The 18,275-nt window shown below is 36.2% G+C and overlaps 1 protein-coding gene across 1 annotated transcript in view; it reads right to left on the minus strand.

Moving 5' to 3' along the window:
- Positions 1–18,275, minus strand: part of LOC100020779 (liver carboxylesterase 1-like) — a 63,073-nt gene that overhangs the window by 15,864 nt on the left and 28,934 nt on the right. Inside the window, exons 6-12 of the mRNA XM_007474880.3 lie at positions 14,878–14,982; positions 13,044–13,148; positions 11,575–11,613; positions 3,249–3,389; positions 2,064–2,144; positions 1,101–1,248; positions 307–438 (exon numbers count right to left, since the gene is read on the minus strand). Coding sequence (XP_007474942.1) covers positions 307–438; positions 1,101–1,248; positions 2,064–2,144; positions 3,249–3,389; positions 11,575–11,613; positions 13,044–13,148; positions 14,878–14,982 — 751 coding nt within the window. The remainder of the gene's footprint in view (positions 1–306; positions 439–1,100; positions 1,249–2,063; positions 2,145–3,248; positions 3,390–11,574; positions 11,614–13,043; positions 13,149–14,877; positions 14,983–18,275) is intronic.

Here is an 18,275-nt window from a genome sequence, read left to right on the forward strand (position 1 = left end):
TTTTAGAATAATGTTCTCGTTAGTATGTCCCTGGGACTAGAAGTCAAATGATGTTTGTTATAGTTCTACCATTAACCTGAAACAAATCATTTTGCCTATCTGGGCTTGTTTCTTATTTGGGAGTTGGCAAAATAAAATAACAACTTTTCAATACCACAAAGCTACTGTGATAATCAAATGAAATAGTAGAGAGGAAGACTCTTTGGTGTATTAAAAGAACTACACAATGACTATTAATTAACTTTTAGAAATGGATGTTAGGTGATATTGCTTATGAAGCTTTTGAAGGAAGCAAAGATCCATTACCATTTACAAATGGAATCCCAAAAACGAAGAAAAATTCATCCCCATGATCTGCACCTATTGTCACTGGTTTCAAGTTTCCCCCAAAGCTTGATCGATGCTCAAATTGGTATAGGTAGGTAGGTGCACCTGAATCTGAAAGAAAAGAAAATGGAGGAAAACTTAGAACTTCAAGTCTCTTACCATCGATGGGGCTCCTTGGAGACCTTTTATTAAACAATAAAAAGCTTCTGATCTGAGTCATTAAGTTATTTTAAAAAATGAGAGGCTGTGGGTCTTAGGTATATAACATAACTGAGGTACCAATGGAGGCATGCGGAATGATATTGCATATTTTTTTTTCAAATTGTTATTCTTATCTATGGTAATTTAGTAAGATATCTTTGTCCTCACTCCTTGATTTCAGAAGCTCAGTGTGACTAGGATATTCAGTCTCCTGTGGCATCCACAACATAGAGTCATCAAATTTCTTCTTGATAAAGGCAGACCATTTTAGATTCATAGGCACCAAGTTTTATAAAGCTGTTCCCAGCCAACCAATGTCCTTTGTTCACAAACAGTTGGATCTTCTTGTCAAAATCTTTATATCCTCCCTATTTACAATCAAGAAACCGTCAAGCCAGAATTGGACCCAGTCTCCAAGAATAGCATTATTTTATATATGTAGCTATCTACTTTGCCTCTGGGTGGAACCTATCCCAAGTAATTCTTGATTGAGCTATTATCCTTGGTGAAAAAATTGAAAAGATTAAGTGATTACATGTTTAACCTCTTCCCTGGTATCCTTGGGAACTCACCTCTGTGATGTCGAGCCACTATTACAGATGGTATCCCAAAGAACAAGTCCCCCAACATGTCCAAAAACAGCCATTTCTTTTTGATAGAATCTTCTGTCACTCCAAGATATTGTTCAGTTATCACAGGAGTCAGGTTTTTGGGTATTTTCTGAATGGAGCATGAGTCAAAGAATAAAAAATGATTGACCATTCATTCATATATCCTATTTTTCATCAATAGATATCTCAATTAATCTATTCATTAACCTTGTGCTCTACAAAAGATTGGCCCAAGCAATATTTTTTCTTATTGATTTTGTCAACCCATTGTAACTGAGATTCACCATAATATTATCAAACTTTGCTATAAATTGTTTAGCTATTTTACCATTTATGACATCTATTAGGGCAAAATGCTCCCCTGAAACTGTTTCAATTAAAATCATTATTTGTAAAACCATGATGCTATTGTTCAATCATTCAATTTTATCTGACTCTTCATGGTCCCTTGGAGTTTTCTTGACAAAGATGTGGGGGTACTTTTCCCCTTTTCTTTTCAACTCATTTTGCAGTTGAGGAAACTGAGGCAAACAAGGTTTATGTGACTTGCCTAGGATCACACAGCTAGGAAATGTCTGAGATCAGATTTAAATTCAAGTCTTCCTGACTCCAGCCCATCATTCTCTCCACTCTGCCACCTTCCTGTCCCTCAAACATTTATAGTTCAGTAGAATACATACTGAACTTAATAAATCTGGGTTCAAGTACTGGTTCTACTGCTGAACAACTGTCCATAGTGAAATCATTTTCACTCTTTGGGGTTGAATTTCCCTATTTTTACACTGAAGATATTGAGCTACCTTGTTTCTAGGTCCCTTGAGTTCTAACATTCTGCATTTTAATTTCCTCTTCCCCACATCATCAACCAAATCAATTTATAAGTTCTCTCTTAGTTCTGACATTCTATGATTCTAGATTCCTTACAACAAGTGGGTAAGAGCTCCACAAAAGAGCTGTTGCTTTCTCTTGATCCAGTGTGTTTTCTGATAGAGGATATTCCAACACCTGTAAAACACATTTAAAAAAACAAATTATTTATTTCATTAAATAAAAATAAAAATTTACAAAAAACAATTATCAGTTAACAAAAGAAATAAACTTTTAAATAGGAAATAAATGAAGACAACACTATCTTTTTCATTGAAATAAGATTCTTCAAGTTGGGTTAGATCAATGATATCACTTGGCCTATAAAATATCCCAAGAAATCACAAAAATAGGCATACATTTATTTTTTAAATTATGATTCTGAAGTTGCCTTATTTTTATTCAACTAACAAAAACATCCACTAAACCTAGGATGTCTACTGTGTTCGAAATGCTGTCCAATATTTTAATTTTCAAAACACACTACTAAAGGTATATTCCTTTAGTTTATTGTATGTCTCCAGTATAATGTAAATGACACAGGGGCACTGTATGATTATACTAAACCATTTATACCTGAATATCTAGCATTTATATTTGAGGGAGTTAGTTTTTCATAGGATTCAAAACCAAGGGAACTCTGAGAGATCATTTGGTCCAACCAACTCATTTTATAGTCAAAGAAACTCTAGTTCACTGACAAGTACAAGGTCACCTGAGTAATGAGTAGCAAAGTCAAAATTTAAACCTATATCATCAGATCTCAAACCTTTCCATTATCCCATATTGCTTCCATATAGTTCATGTTAGGGATCAAAACCAATACCTTAAATATATATTATCCAATTTTAATAAAAAGGAAATTGGAGAGAGTATGAAGGTTCTGTGTACTGTGTGAGTCTACATCCAAAAAAGTATGTGATTCTCTGACTGTCCCTTCCTTATCTAGGCCTAGGTTTTCTCATTTGCAAAACAGAGTGTTTGTATTGAATGGTCTCTAAAGTCACTAATCTTTTAAGTTAGGGAATACTAAATACCAGTTTTACATCTCCAATAACTTGGCCATTGTCTAGAGCAAGTCCTTGGCTATGTAGACCCATATTGGAGGAGATAAAAATAAGATTAACTTTAAAGAACAGTCCCATCTCAATTTTTTTTTCTTTACTTGAACAACGAAGAGAGAATTCTTGGTCCTGGAGACATAAGAAACATGAAAATAAGGAAGAAATACAGTGTTCTCACAGTTGGAAGAATCCAGCCAAATTCATCACTGTTAATTCCCACGATATAGGGGATATTTCTGAATTGCTTTTCAAGGAGGAGTTCTTTGGGACTCTTGGGAAAAAATATTCCGTCCACAACTGCAGGGAGTATTGCAATTTTCTAAAAGAAAAAATAATTTTAATAAAATCAATTTCATATCCTAATTAAAAATTAAAATGCATAATATTTTTAATGTCCTTCTATGGACTATGTAGTGACACACCTTTCCCAACTCCATCTATTGAATAGTTCAAAAGGGAAAAGACCAGGCAGCTTCATTCTAAACAACAAGGATTTTAATTGGTACCATCTTTATCTCACCAATGAATTATTTATGAATCTGTTACTTTTTCCTTTCTTATAGCTGATTTGAACACAATGAGTTAGAATGCCACTTACAGGAACTTCATTTGGTTACTGAGATCACAAAAAGTAACCTTTTATAAAAAGTTGTGCTGCTTGAACAGATGAAAAATAAGTATTTAATGGGGCTATGGTTTACCCATCTTTTTTGAGGCTTTATTCTAGTGTTGCCTTCTCTAAGAAAGCTTTTTTTATTATTCTACTTCAGGGGTTCTTACTTTTGTGTGACATGAACTCCTCAGAATATTTTTAAATGCATAAAATACAATATATTGTGATACTAAAGAAAGTAATGATTTGAAATATATCCAATTGAAATTGATATATTGAAGTTTATCAATTATCAAAATATTTTAAAAATCAGTCAAAAATATAGGTTAAGAACTCTTTCACTGGCTATAGTGATCTCTTCCTTCCATGAAGTTATATAGTATTTGAACAGGAAAAAAAATTTAAACCACAGACTCAAGAGTGCAAAATTTGACTCAGAATTCTATAGTTATGAAACTGTGAACAAGCCATTTATTCTATCTAGATATACTTCAATTAATTAACCTGTAAAATGATGATAATGATACCTGTACTTTGTACTTCATAGGATTATGAGGACAAACTGATTGTACTTATATGCCAACTTATACTAAATCAGTTTAAATATTTATTGTATTCAAATTATCTTAAATCTACTAGTCTTGTCACAGTACTAAGAATCTCATAGTTATAGGGATGCTATATAATCTAATCCATAATTGAAAAGGAATTTCCTCTACAATGTATCCTCAAAAGTGGTAATATACCTTTCCTTCTTTGAGTGGGAATGCTTAATTTTCTTTAGCAGCCTATTTTGCTTTTGGATAATTCCGTTTTTGAAAAATATTTCCTTCTGTCAAACTTAAATTTGCCTTTCTGCAATATCCATTCACTTTTCATAAAATTAGTCTAGTGTTCCAAAATGAGCAAATTTCTTTTGCTCTGCCACAAAAGAACCTTTATTTACTTGAATATAACTACCATGTACTTCTTTGTTCTTTGTTCTTTGAGTCTTTGTTCAGTTTAAATATCCCTTGATTCTTGGGGTGGAACCCAGATAGCCAAGTAGCAGCAGGGAAAGCTTGAAACACCCTGAGAATTCTTGCCAACTAGTCTTAAAAATAATACTTCAGAGGGCAGCTGGTTAGCTCAGTGGATTGAGAGCCAGGCCTAGAGACAGGAGCTACTAGGTTCAAATCTGGCCTCAGACACGTCCCAGCTGTGTGACCCTGGACAAGTAACTTGACCCCCATTGCCTAGCCCTTACCACTCTTCTGCCTTGGAGCCAATACACAGTATTGGTAAGGGTATTTAAAAAAGAAAAGAAAAGAAAGTGGTCCTAGCATTTTCTTTTTTTTTTTTAATATATTTTATTTGATCATTTCCAAGCATTATTCGTTAAAGACATAGATCATTTTCTTTTCCTCCCCCCCACCCCCCATAGCCGACGCGTAAGTCCACTGGGCATTAGATGTTTTCTTGATTTGAACCCATTGCTTTGTTGATAGTATTTGCATTAGAGTGTTCATTTAGAGTCTCTCCTCTGTCATGTCCCCTCAACCTCTGTATTCAGGCAGTTGCTTTTTCTCGGTGTTTCCACTCCCACAGTTTATCCTCTGCTTATGAATGGTGTTTTTTTCTCCTGGATCCCTGCAAGTTGTTCAGGGACATTACACCGCCACTAATGGAGAAGTCCATTACGTTCGATTATACCACAGTGTATTAGTCTCTGTGTACAATGTTCTCCTGGTTCTGCTCCTCTCGCTCTGCATCACTTCCTGGAGGTTGTTCCAGTCTCCATGGAACTTCTCCACTTTATTATTCCTTTTAGCACAATAGTACTCCATCACCAACATATACCACAGTTTGTTCAGCCATTCCCCAATTGATGGGCATCCCCTCGTTTTCCAGTTTTGGGCCACCACAAAGAGCGCAGCTATGAATATTTTTGTACAAGTCTTTGTGTCCATTATCTCTTGGGGTACAGACCCAGCAGTGCTATGGCTGGGTCAAAGGGTAGATATTCTTTTGTCGCCCTTTGGGCATAGTTCCAAATTGCCCTCCAGAATGGTTGGATCAGTTCACAGCTCCACCAGCAATGAATTAATGTCCCTACTTTGCCACATCCCCTCCAGCATTCATTACTTTCCTTTGCTGTTATGTTAGCCAATCTGCTGGGTGTGAGGTGATACCTCAGAGTTGTTTTTATTTGCATCTCTCTGATTATAAGAGATGTAGAACACTTCTTCATGTGCTTGTTAATAGTTTTGATTTCTTTATCTGAGAACTGCCTATCCATGTCCCTTGCCCATTTATCAATTGGAGAATGGCTTGATTTTTTGTACAATTGATTTAGCTCATTATAAATATGAGTAATTAAACCTTTGTCAGAGGTTTCTATGAAGATTTTTTCCCAATTTGTTGTTTCCCTTCTGATTTTAGTTATATTGGTTTTGTTTGTACAAAAGCTTTTTAGTTTGATGTAGTCAAAATTATTTATTTTACATTTTGTGATTCTTTCTATATCTTGCTTGGTTTTAAAGCCTTTCCCCTCCCAAAGGTCTGACATGTATACTATTCTGTGTTTACCCAATTTACTTATGGTTTCCTTCTTTATGTTTAAGTCACTCACTCATTTTGAATTTATCTTGGTGTAGGGTGTGAGGTGTTGATCTATTTCTAGTCTCTCCCACACTGTCTTCCAATTTTCCCAGCAGTTTTTATCGAATAGTGGATTTTTGTCCCAAAAGCTGGGATCTTTGGGTTTATCGTATACTGTCTTGCTGAGGTCGCTTTCCCCCAGTCTATTCCACTGATCTTCCTTTCTGTTTCTTAGCCAGTACCAAATTGTTTTGATGACTGCTGCTTTGTAATATAGTTTGAGGTCAGGGACTGCAAGGCCCCCATCATATGTGTTTTTTTTTTCATTATTTCCCTGGATATCCTTGATCTTTTGTTCTTCCAAATGAACTTTGTTATGGTTTTTTTCTAAATCAGTGAAGAAGTATTTTGGTAGTTCAATGGGTATGGCACTAAATAGATAAATAAGTTTGGGTAGGATGGTCATTTTTATTATATTGGCTCGTCCTATCCAAGAGCAGTTAATGTTTTTCCAATTGTTCAAGTCTAGTTTTAGTTGTGTGCCGAGTGTTTTGTAGTTGTGTTCATATAGTTCCTGTGTTTGTCTTGGGAGGTAGATTCCTAGGTATTTTATTTTGTCTAAGGTGATTTTGAATGGGATTTCTCTTTCTAGTTCTTGCTGCTGAGCTGTGTTGGAGATATATAGAAAAGCTGATGATTTATGTGGGTTTATTTTGTATCCTGCAACTTTGCTAAAGTTGTTGATTATTTCAATTAGCTTTTTGGTTGAATCTCTAGGATTCTTTAAGTAGACCATCATGTCATCCGCAAAGAGTGATAACTTAGTCTCCTCCTTTCCTATTTTGATGCCTTCAATTCCTTTATCTTCTCTAATTGCTACTGCTAGTGTTTCTAGTACAATGTCAAATAGTAGAGGTGATAATGGGCATCCTTGTTTCACTCCTGATCTTATTGGGAATGCATCTAGTTTATCCCCATTGCAGATGATATTAGCTGATGGTTTTAGATATATACTGTTTATTATTTTTAGGAACGACCCTTCTATTCCTATGCTTTCTAGTGTTTTTAATAGGAATGGGTGTTGTATTTTATCAAAGGCTTTTTCTGCATCTATTGAGATAATCATGTGGTTCTTGCTAGTTTGCTTGTTGATGTGGTCAATTATGTGGATGGTTTTCCTAATGTTGAACCAGCCCTGCATCCCTGGTATGAATCCTACTTGATCATGGTGAATGATCCTTCTGAGCACTTGCTGGAGTCTTTTTGCTAGTATCCTATTTAAGATTTTTGCATCTATATTCATTAGGGAGATTGGCCTATAGTTTTCTTTCTCTGTTTTTGACCTGCCTGGTTTTGGAATCAGTACCATATTTGTGTCGTAAAAGGAGTTTGGTAGAACTCCCTCTTTGCTTATTATGTCAAATAGTTTGTATAGTATTGGGATTAACTGTTCTCTGAATGTTTGATAGAATTCACAGGTGAATCCATCAGGCCCTGGGGATTTTTTCTTAGGAAGTTCTTTGATGGCTTGATGGATTTCAATTTCTGATATGGGATTATTTAATAATTCTATTTCCTCTTCTGTTAGTCTAGGCAGTTTGTATTTTTGTATATATTCATCCATTTCTCCTAAATTGGTGTATTTATTGCCATATAATTGGGCAAAGTAATTTCTAATGATTGCCTTAATTTCATCTTCATCGGAGGTGCTGTCCCCCTTTTCATCTTTAATGCTGTGAATTTGCTTTTCTTCCTTCCTTTTTTTAATTAGATTGACCAGTACTTGGTCTATTTTGTTTGTTTTTTCAAAGTACCAGCTTCTTGTCTCATTTATTAAATCAATAGTTCTATCACTTTCGATTTTATTAATTTCTCCCTTAATTTTTAGGATTTCTAATTTGGTTTTCTGCTGGGGGTTTTTAATTTGATCGCTTTCGAGTTTTTTCAATTGCATTTCCAATTGGTTGATCTCTGCTCTCCCTTGTTTGTTAATATAAGCATTCAGGGATATGAATTTACCTCTGATTACCGCTTTGGCTGCATCCCAAAAGGTTTGAAAGGATGTCTCGCCATTGTCATTTTCCTCGATGAAATTATTGTTTCTATGATTTCTTCTTTAACTAAACGGTTTTGGAGTATCATATTGTTTAATTTCCAATTGGTTTTAGATTTGGTTTTCCATGTACCATTACTGATCATTATTTTTATTGCCTTGTGATCTGAGAAGGCTGCATTCATTATTTCTGCTTTTCTGCATTTGTGTGCTATGTTTCTGTGACCTAATGTATGGTCAATTTTTGTGAATGTGCCATGTGGTGCTGAGAAGAAGGTGTATTCCTTTTTATCCCTATTTATTTTTCTCCATATGTCTATTAATTCTAATTTTTCTAAGATTTCATTCACTTCTTTTACCTCTTTCTTATTTATTTTTTGATTTAATTTATCTAAATTTGATAATGGTTGGTTTAAGTCTCCCACTAGTATGGTTTTATTGTCTATTTCTTCCTTCAATTCTCCTAGTTTCTCCATTAGAAATTTGGGTGCTATATTATATGGTGCATACATGTTGATTAATGATATTTCCTCATTGTCTATAGTCCCTTTTAACAAAATATAATTACCTTCCCTATCCCTTTTGATCAGGTCTATTTTTGCATTGGCTTTATCAGATATCATGATTACCACTCCTGCCTTCTTTCTATCAGTTGAGCCCCAGAAGGTCTTACTCCTTCCTTTAATTCTGACCTTGTGGGTGTCAACCTGCCTCATGTGCGTTTCTTGAAGACAACATATGGTAGGGTTTTGGATTCTAATCCATTCTGCTATTCTTCTATGTTTTATGGGTGAGTTCATCCCATTCACGTTCAAAGTTATGATTGTCATTTGTGGACTCCCTGGCATTTTGATTGCCTTCCCTAATTCTAACCTTTTCTTCTTCGGCTCTACCTTTTAGTCCAGTGATTTACTTTGAATCAGTCCCCCTTGTCCCCTCCCTTGATGTTTCCCTTTTTAGTCCATCCCTTTTTCTTCCCTCCCCCTCCCCCCTCTCTTTCCCTCCCTTTTTGTTCTCCCTCTCCCCCTCCCCCCCCCCTTGGTTTTCCCTTCTCCTTACCCTTGTTGGGTAAGATAGAATTCAAGATCCCAATGGATCTGGATGTTTTTCCCTCTCAGAGTTGATTTCCCTGAGATTGAGGTTTAAGTACCCCCCCTCTTCCTCTCCTTCTTATAGGAGTTTTCTTCCCCTCCCCTTCCCATGTGAATCTTTGTGTGAGAACGATTATTCTATTTGGTCTTTCTTTACCCCCTATTTGTACATTACATTTTCCCCACATGTTAGTATACATAGATTGATATAAATGTAGTCCTTATAGAAGAGAGTTTGAGTAAAAGAAGAAGATAACATTTTTCCCCTTTCCTTAATATTTACCTTTTCAGGTATTCCTTGCTCTTTGATTTTCAGTATCAAACTTTCCACAGAGCTCTGGTCTTTTCTTTGCAAAGAGTTGGAAGTCTTCTATTTTGTTGAATGCCCATACTTTCCCTTGGAAGTATATAGTCAGTTTTGCTGGGTAGCTGATTCTTGGTTGGAGACCCAGCTCTCTTGCCTTTCTGAAGATCATGTTCCATGCCTTACGATCATTCAGAGTAGAACTTGCAAGGTCTTGTGTGACTCTGATTGGCATTCCTTTATATCTAAATTGTCTTTTTCTGGCTTCCTGTAGGATTTTTTCTTTTGTTTGATAGCTTTGGAATTTGGCAATTACATTCCTGGGAGTTGTCTTTTGGGGGTTTAGTGTAGAAGGTGTTCTGTGGGCTCTGTCAGTGGCTGCATTGCCCCCTTGTTCTAGAATCTCTGGGCAATTTTCTTTAATTATATCTTGTATCACCATGTCCAGTTTGGTGTTTATTTCTGGCTTTTCTGGGAGTCCAATTATTCTTAAGTTATCTCTTCTCCCTCTATTTTCCAGATCTATCACCTTGTCGGTGAGATATTTTATGTTCTCTTCTAATTTCTTGGTGTTTTGGCTTTGCTTTATTAGTTCTTGCTTTAAAGCCTGGTTTTCTTTTACAGTTTGGTCAAACTGGTTTTGTAGATGCGTGAATTTCTTTTGCATTATTTCCCACTTTTCCTCCCAGAAGGCTTCCATCTTTTTGGTCATTTCTGATTCAAATTCTTCATGGGTTTGTGGAGAGTTTCCATTTCCTTTGGAAGATTTTGGAGCATTTTCTTGTATATCTTCTTCTATCTGCTCTGTATTTTGTATTTTGGCTCCATAGAATGTGTCCAAAGTCACCCCTTTCTTCTTATTTTTCTTGGTATTTTGGGGCTTCTGTGCTTCTGTGGAGTTTGCCATCTCTGAATGTGGAGGATTAGCTTTTCTTATCTCTGTCTGGTGTTCAGAGGCTTTAGTCCTGGGCAGATTGTCGGTTCTATGAGCTTTCCCTGGGTTAAACTGAATATGCCTCACTGGAACTGGAATGGAAGGGTTGGACCATGGGGCCACACTCTCCCCCTGGCTCTTTGGGTCGGGTTGCTTCCCGGAAGTTGCCTTCAGAATAGCTGGCCGTGAGGCTGTTTTGTCGGCCTGCGGGGGTTGTAGGCTGCAGCTTCCCCAAGCTCTGAGGGCAGGGACTTTCACTGATACTTGGATAGCAGGATCCAGCCCGTGAGGCTGTCTTGCCTGCCCTGAGGGTTGCTGTTGTTTCGACCTGCTCTCTGCAGCTGGAGCCCCAGGCAGTGACTTTCACTGGGACTCGATAGAAGGCCCTGAGGGTTGTTGTTCCGAGGACCCTGCTCTCTGAGCCTGGCGGGGCTACGACTTCCAAGAGCCTTGGACTCTGCGCTCCTACCCCTTAGGTCCGAGTGATCTCGGGTTCTGGCTTTTGAGGGGGGCCGTACCTTCTGATCCAGGTCCAGGAGGAGGGTTCCCAGGGTCTGTGCTGTTGATCGTTTTGAATTTCGGCGCCTTAGGAGCTTATAGTTTGAGATCGGTCGGGAAGGGTTTTCCGGAGATCTGAACTTTAGCTTTCTTTAAGCCGCCATCTTAACTAGCCCCTAGCATTATCTATAAACATTAAAATGGAGACTAAATTCATAGAGATGGTGATGGGAGATAAGGGCCCAGAGGAGAACTTATTATTTTAGAGGTAAATAGAAAAGATACAGGAATCTCAAATGGAATAATATGGAATCTTAACTTGGCAGATATGGGATTGAAATGACTTCCTTCAAATAGGATTGCCTTCCTTGTATTAACTGGATCATAAGGAAATTAAGATTCAAATGATTAGGAAAACAAGGAGAACTTACCTGTGTGGGGTCTCCTAGGAAATCCAGAGTGAATAATTCCTGGAAGACAGACAAAAGAATGATGAGAAAGAAATCCCAGAAAGTGTTTATGTTGCTGCTTCACCTGATTATCAGATTCTATCTCATACTTTGTTCAAGATTATGATCAGGAATGAAGTACACAGGGCTACTGGTTCCTGCCCTTCACACTAGAAGTAAGGTGGACTATGGGACCCTTGAAGCCTTTTAGAATTCCATCTTGGAGCAACCCTGAGGTTCTAGAACTCTCCTATCTACCTTTTCTCCAAGTTAGACTTCAAAAAGAATAGCCAGAAGAGGCATACATTCCTATGAATTACATTTCCCCCCACAGTTTTGAATAAACCTAATTTAATCTTGAAACCCATGCAGAAATAATGCCTTAATAGTCACTTAGAATTTTAAACACTTTGGAAAGGTTAAGTCCTTGTTCTGAATCTATATAGTGAATAGATTGTCTAAAAATTACCAATTAGTCTAATGGATAGGGTTCATGTGTACCAAATAATAAATTATTACAATTATACAAATCACTCTTCATCCAACAAACTACTTTGACTTCACTTACCTGTGTATGTCTCATCATCAATTTGTTTGGGACTCAAATAGATCTAAATAAGTATCCCAAGACTGAATGTTGTGTCATACTTTTGGACACTAACTTAGTCTTTAGTCAGATTATTCCCTCTGATAAAGGCAGAGAACTCTCAGGAAAGATGACCTATGGTATGAAATTCCCTCTTTTCAGACAAAAAAAAAAACACACACATCAAATTCCCTGTTGTTCCAGGGAACACCCCTTACCCTACAATACACACACACACACACACACACACACACACACACACACACACACACACACACACCTTCTGAATGAGAGTAGCTTTTTAGAATTCTCACTCTTTATTATCCTGGTGTGAGAAGGGACATCAACAGCTCTTTTGCTTTATCCCCCTGAGCTCAGGCAAGTGGACAACAGAAATGAAACCTGGAAAGCTATTTACTATGCCTTGAATGATTTTCAAATAAAACAAGAAGAGTTGGAGAAATTGTTGTAAAAATCAGAGCTTTTCTCCAAAACACTAAAGAGATTTATAACACCTCTTGCATCCCTCAGGATCAGAGGAGCAACTATGTATCAGGTTAACAAAAATAATTAATGCAATCCTTGGTTCCTATATACAAGGGTTAGTCTTTTCAAGTCTTTCTACTAGTACCAATCTCCAATGGCAAACAAGTGGAGGCACCCTTTGAACATTGCTACGTTCAAGGTAGCATTTTCTCACCTAAAACAAGGTACACAATTTGCTTGTTACATCTGGTGAAAATAAATGGGTTTTTCCAAGCCATTGGCCTGCTTTGTTTCTTATTTTAGACTGGAGAGTTTAAAGTGATTATGTACAATGAATTTTATTAAAGGAACAAAGGATTAGAACTCTAAGTTCACCTACCATCTTTTGAGTTGTGTTCAGAATCTCTTCTTCTGTCTTCTGTCGCATACAGTGAACCATGCTGGCTGAAGTGGTTGTTTTACACCCAGTAAGGTCTGCAATTTTCTTCAACAGAATTGAACAGTGATAACTCATTAGTTCCTTTATTCAAGCATGAATTCTTCCCTGGCCTTCCCACTAGTAATAGTCCCTTCACTCTACCAAAAACTGAGGAGCCTTGAAGGTATGATGTGGTATTTTGGGAAAAGTTCTGGAATAGAAACCAGAGGGATAATATTAAAAAAGCTCTGCACCTTCCTATGTGATTTCTGATTGTGGAAACATATTAGGTACATCACTTGCTGAAACAATATCCAAAAGACATAAATTTGGGGGTGTAAGGACTTCTACTTTGACAAAACTTCCAGAAAAACTAAGCAGCAGTGTGATGGAAACAGAATTTAGATGAATACCTCATATACATCAAGATAAATTCTAAATGGATATGTGACCTAGATATAAAAGGCCATATGAGGTATGTTAATAAACAAATTAAAGGAGAAGGAAGAAATTATCTTTTAGATCACTGAATAAAGAAGAGTTCATTTCCAAAGAATAGAAAGGATCACAAAAGATACTTGGACAACTTTAACTTTATAAACTTTTTAACTTTTTAAATTTCACAAAATGAATCCAATTCATTTAAGAAGAGAAAGGAAGTAGTCACTTGGGAAAATATCTGTAGCATATTTTTTTTTTCTGATAAAGACTGAATTTCTAAGCTATAGGATATGTAAAAATATGTAAAAATACAAAACCTTCACCTCTTTAAATTTTAATTTCATTAAAGATATGAAAAACTGGTTCTCCAATGAAAGATCTAAGCTACCTAAAAGTTATTTGAAAGGGTGTTCCAAATCACCAATAATTAGAAAAATGAAAATTAAATATCTTTGAGGTAACCATCTGATTAGAAAAGAGGACCAAAAAAAAAAGGAAAATTACAAAATTTACAAAGGCTACAGGAAAGGAAAAACATTGATTCATTGCTGACTGAAATGTGAAATGGTCTAGAAATTCTAGAAATGAATTTAAAACAATTGCAAATACATAGTAAACTAGAAATGCCTGTTGATCCATATATAACTCTACTATGTCTATTTGCCAAAAGTGATTTTTTTAAAGGAAAATATCTTATATGTACAAAAATATTTAAAAAGTAATTTGTAGTGGCAAAGAACTAACAAATTCCTGAAAAAGCTATTGTATATGAACATAATAGAAAATGATTGTACTCTAGGAAATGATAAAAGGGATAATATCAGAGAAACATGTGAGTACATGTGAACTTAATGCAAAGTGAGAATCAGTTGAATAATTTATAAGACAATAGAATTTTAAAGGCAAAACATTTTGAGGGATTTAAGAATTCAGAGCAACAAAATGGTTACTCATGATTGGTTCAGTCATGTTTCAACATCAGGGGACTGTTGCTAAAGAATGTTACCTCCTCCTGAGAGAGATCTGATAGACTAATATGCAAAAGGGAGAAAAACATTTTTGAAAAATTTTTGTGGGAATTTTTCCTTCATTATATGTATTTGATATAAAAGTTTTGTTTTCATATTTCTTTTTCTGGGGGGATAGAATTTGAAAAGAAGGAATAAATACTTGCTAATTAAAAAATTAACAAAAACCTATCTGTGTGACATAGACAAGTCATTTCTTTATGCAGGACTTCAAAATGAGAGAGTATTACTAAATCACTTCTAATATTCTTTATAGTGCAGAAGCCTTTACATATATAAATAGCATCAAGCTTTTGGGAAGAAAAAAAAACTGGGAAAAAGCCAACCTCAGCTGTTGGTTTGATGTTAGAGCTGAATAGAGATTCCGTAATGGCAACTCCACTCTGGGAAATGGCTCGGTGGAAGAGGTTTGTGGTCAAAGGAGAAAGAATCTGAGAAAAAGAGCAAAAAAGAAATGAAATTATAGTTTAGAATGAAAACTGTACTAAGTTAGGAAAATAATTGCTTTGCTTTAGGACACTGAAATTAGGAGAATGATGAAAATCTTCACCAGCACAAAAACTGAACCTTAGTACACCATTACAAGAAAATGATTAGTTTGTGGAGATGACAGTTGTTATGTTGTAGTATGGCTAGAGTATCAGCCTTGAAATTACAAGCGCTGGCATAGAAAAATACTTCCTATGTGACCTTGGACAACTGACAACCTCTTAGTACCTTTACTGTGGATTTGCTTTTAAAGAGGGAATTTTGTCATCAGCAGTTCTTTAAACTAATGAAATCACATGGACCCTCCTTCCAAAAGTTAAAATTAGCAGCCATAAGAAGGCAAAATTTCTCCTCTTGGCCAGGACTGCAAATGAGTTCCTACCTATTTCAAGCCTGAAAATTCCCCTCCCCAACATAAAGAAAGTTTTCTCCTAGGAGCAAACTATCACTTCTATCCATATCGATTTTTTTTCTCTAGTAGTACATGAATATCTTAAAAGCAGGATTTGTTTCCTTTTGTTTTTGTTCTAACTTAATAAATATTTGTGGGATGAATGAATGTGCTAAAATCTTTTCCCCCATAAGACCTTTTGTTCCCAACTGATTCTCTCTGTCTCTGTCTCTCTCTCACTCTGTCTCTATCTGTCTGTCTGTCTGTCTGTCTCTTCCCCCTAACCTGCTGCCTCCCATTAATCTTATTTTGATTTGGGAAACTATTTCCAGCTACTGACTCTAGAGAACAAAATGGCTACTTATAGTACTCTCTGTTCAAGGATATTTATTGGCTAGGTCAAGGTAAATGCACTTGTGCTTAAAAAGTATTTTTTTCTCATATGATCCTAGAAAATGTGTACTCCCTCCCACTTCTCCATTTTCACTTAGCATTATTTCATAAAGGTCTTACAAATTTCTTTGTATTCCTTGTAGAATAAGCACAAGTCTTTATAGCATTGTAGAATTCCATTGCATCAAATGTGACTGTATTTATTTATTTATTTATTTATTTATTTATTTAATTTTAAACATTCTTTTATTTGGTCATTTCCAAACATTATTCACTGGAAACAAAGATCAATTTCTTTCCTCCCCGCCACCCCTCCCACCACCTTTCCCTCTCCCATAGCCGACGCAGGATTCCACTGGTTATCACATGTATTCTTGACTCGAACCCATTTCACTGGTGTTGGTATTTGCATTAGAGTGTTCATTTAGAGTCTCTCCTCAGTCATATCCCCTCAACCCCTGTAGTCAAGCAGTTGCTTTTCATCGGTGTTTTTACTCCCACAGTTAATCCTCTGCTTGTGGATAGTGTTTTTTAGATCCCTGCACATTGTTCAGGGACATTGCATTGCCACTAATGGAGAAGTCCATCACCTTCGATTGTACCACAATGGATCAGTCTCTGTGTACAATGTTCTCCTGGTTCTGCTCCTTTCACTCTGTATCACTTCCTGGAGGTTGTTCCAGTCTCCATGGAATTCCTCCACTTTATTATTCCTTTGAGCACAATAGTATTCCATCACCAACATATACCACAATTTGTTCAGCCATTCCCCAATTGATGGGCATCCCCTCATTTTCCAATTTTTGGCCACCACAAAGAGCGCAGCTATGAATATTCTGGTACAAGTCTTTTTCCTTATTATCTCTTTGGGGTACAAACCCAGCAGTGCTATAGCTGGATCAAAGGGCAGACAGTCTTTTATCACCCTTTGGGCAGAGTTCCAAATTGCCCTCCAGAATGGCTGAATGAATTCACAACTCCACCAGCAATGAATTAGTGTCCCCACTTTGCCACATCCCCTCCAGCATTCATTGCTTTCCTTTGCTGTCATGTTAGCCAATCTGCTAGGTGTGAGGTGATATCTCAGAGTTGTTTTGATTTGCATCTCACTGATTATAAGAGATGTAGAGCATTTTTTCATGTGCTTAATAATAGTTTTGATTTCTTTGGCTGAGAAGTGCCTGTTCATGTCCCTTGCCCATTTATCAATTGGAGAATGGCTTGATTTTTTGTAGAATTGATTTAGTTCTTTGTAAATTTGAGTAATTAAACCTTTGTCAGAGGTTTTTATGAAGATTGTTTCCCAATTTGTTGCTACCCTTCTGATTTTGGTTACATTGGTTTTGTTTGTACAAAAACTTTTTAATTTGATGTATTCCAGATTATTTATTTTGCATTTTTTAACTCTTTCTAATTCTTGCTTGGTTTTGAAGTCTTTCCCTTCCCAAACGTCTGACATGTATGCTATTCTATGTTCGCCTAATTTTCTTATAGTTTCCTTCTTTATGTTCAAGTCATTCACCCATTTTGAATTTATCTTGGTGTAGGGTGTGAGGTGTTGATCTAAACCTAATCTTTCCCACACTGTCCTCCAATTTTCCCAGCAGTTTTTATGAAATACTGGATTTTTGTCCCAAAAGCTGGAATCTTTGGGTTTGTCATATACAGTCTTGCTGAGGTCTCTTGCCCCCAGTCTATTCCACTGATCCTCCTTTCTGTCTCTTACCCAGTACCAAATTGTTTTGATGACTGCTGCTTTATAATATAGTCTGAGATATGGGACTGCAAGACCCCCTTCCTTTGTATTTTTTTTTATTATTTCCCTGGATATCTTTGATCTTTTGTTCTTCCAAATGAAGTTTGTTATGGTTTTTTTCTAAATCAGTAAAAAAAAATTTTGGAAGTTCCATGAGTATGGCACTAAATAGATAGATGAATTTGGGTAGGATGGTCATTTTTATTATATTGGCTCGTCCTACCCATGAGCAGTTAATGTTCTTCCAATTGTTCAAGTCTAGTTTTAGTTGGGTGGAAAGTGTTTTGTAGTTGTGTTCATATAGTTCCTGTGTTTGTCTCGAGAGATAGATTCCTAGGTATTTTATTTTGTCTAAGGTAATTTCGAATGGGATTTCTCTTTCTAGTTCTTGCTGCTGAGCTGTGTTGGAATTATATAGAAATGCTGATGACTTATGTGGGTTTATTTTGTATCCTGCAAATTTGCTAAAGTTGTTGATTATTTCGATTAGCTTTTTGGTTGAATCTCTAGGATTCTTTAAGTAGACCATCATGTCATCTGCAAAGAGCAATAACTTGGTCTCCTCCTTGCCTATTTTGATGCCTTCAATTTCGTTTTCTTCTCTAATTGCTACTGCTAGTGTTTCTAATACAATGCCAAATAATAGAGGTGATAATGGGCATCCTTGTTTCACTCCCGATCTTAATGGGAATGGA

The sequence above is a fragment of the Monodelphis domestica genome, chromosome 1, assembly GCF_027887165.1.
Source record: "Monodelphis domestica isolate mMonDom1 chromosome 1, mMonDom1.pri, whole genome shotgun sequence".
In the NCBI taxonomy this organism is placed as follows: domain Eukaryota; kingdom Metazoa; phylum Chordata; class Mammalia; order Didelphimorphia; family Didelphidae; genus Monodelphis; species Monodelphis domestica.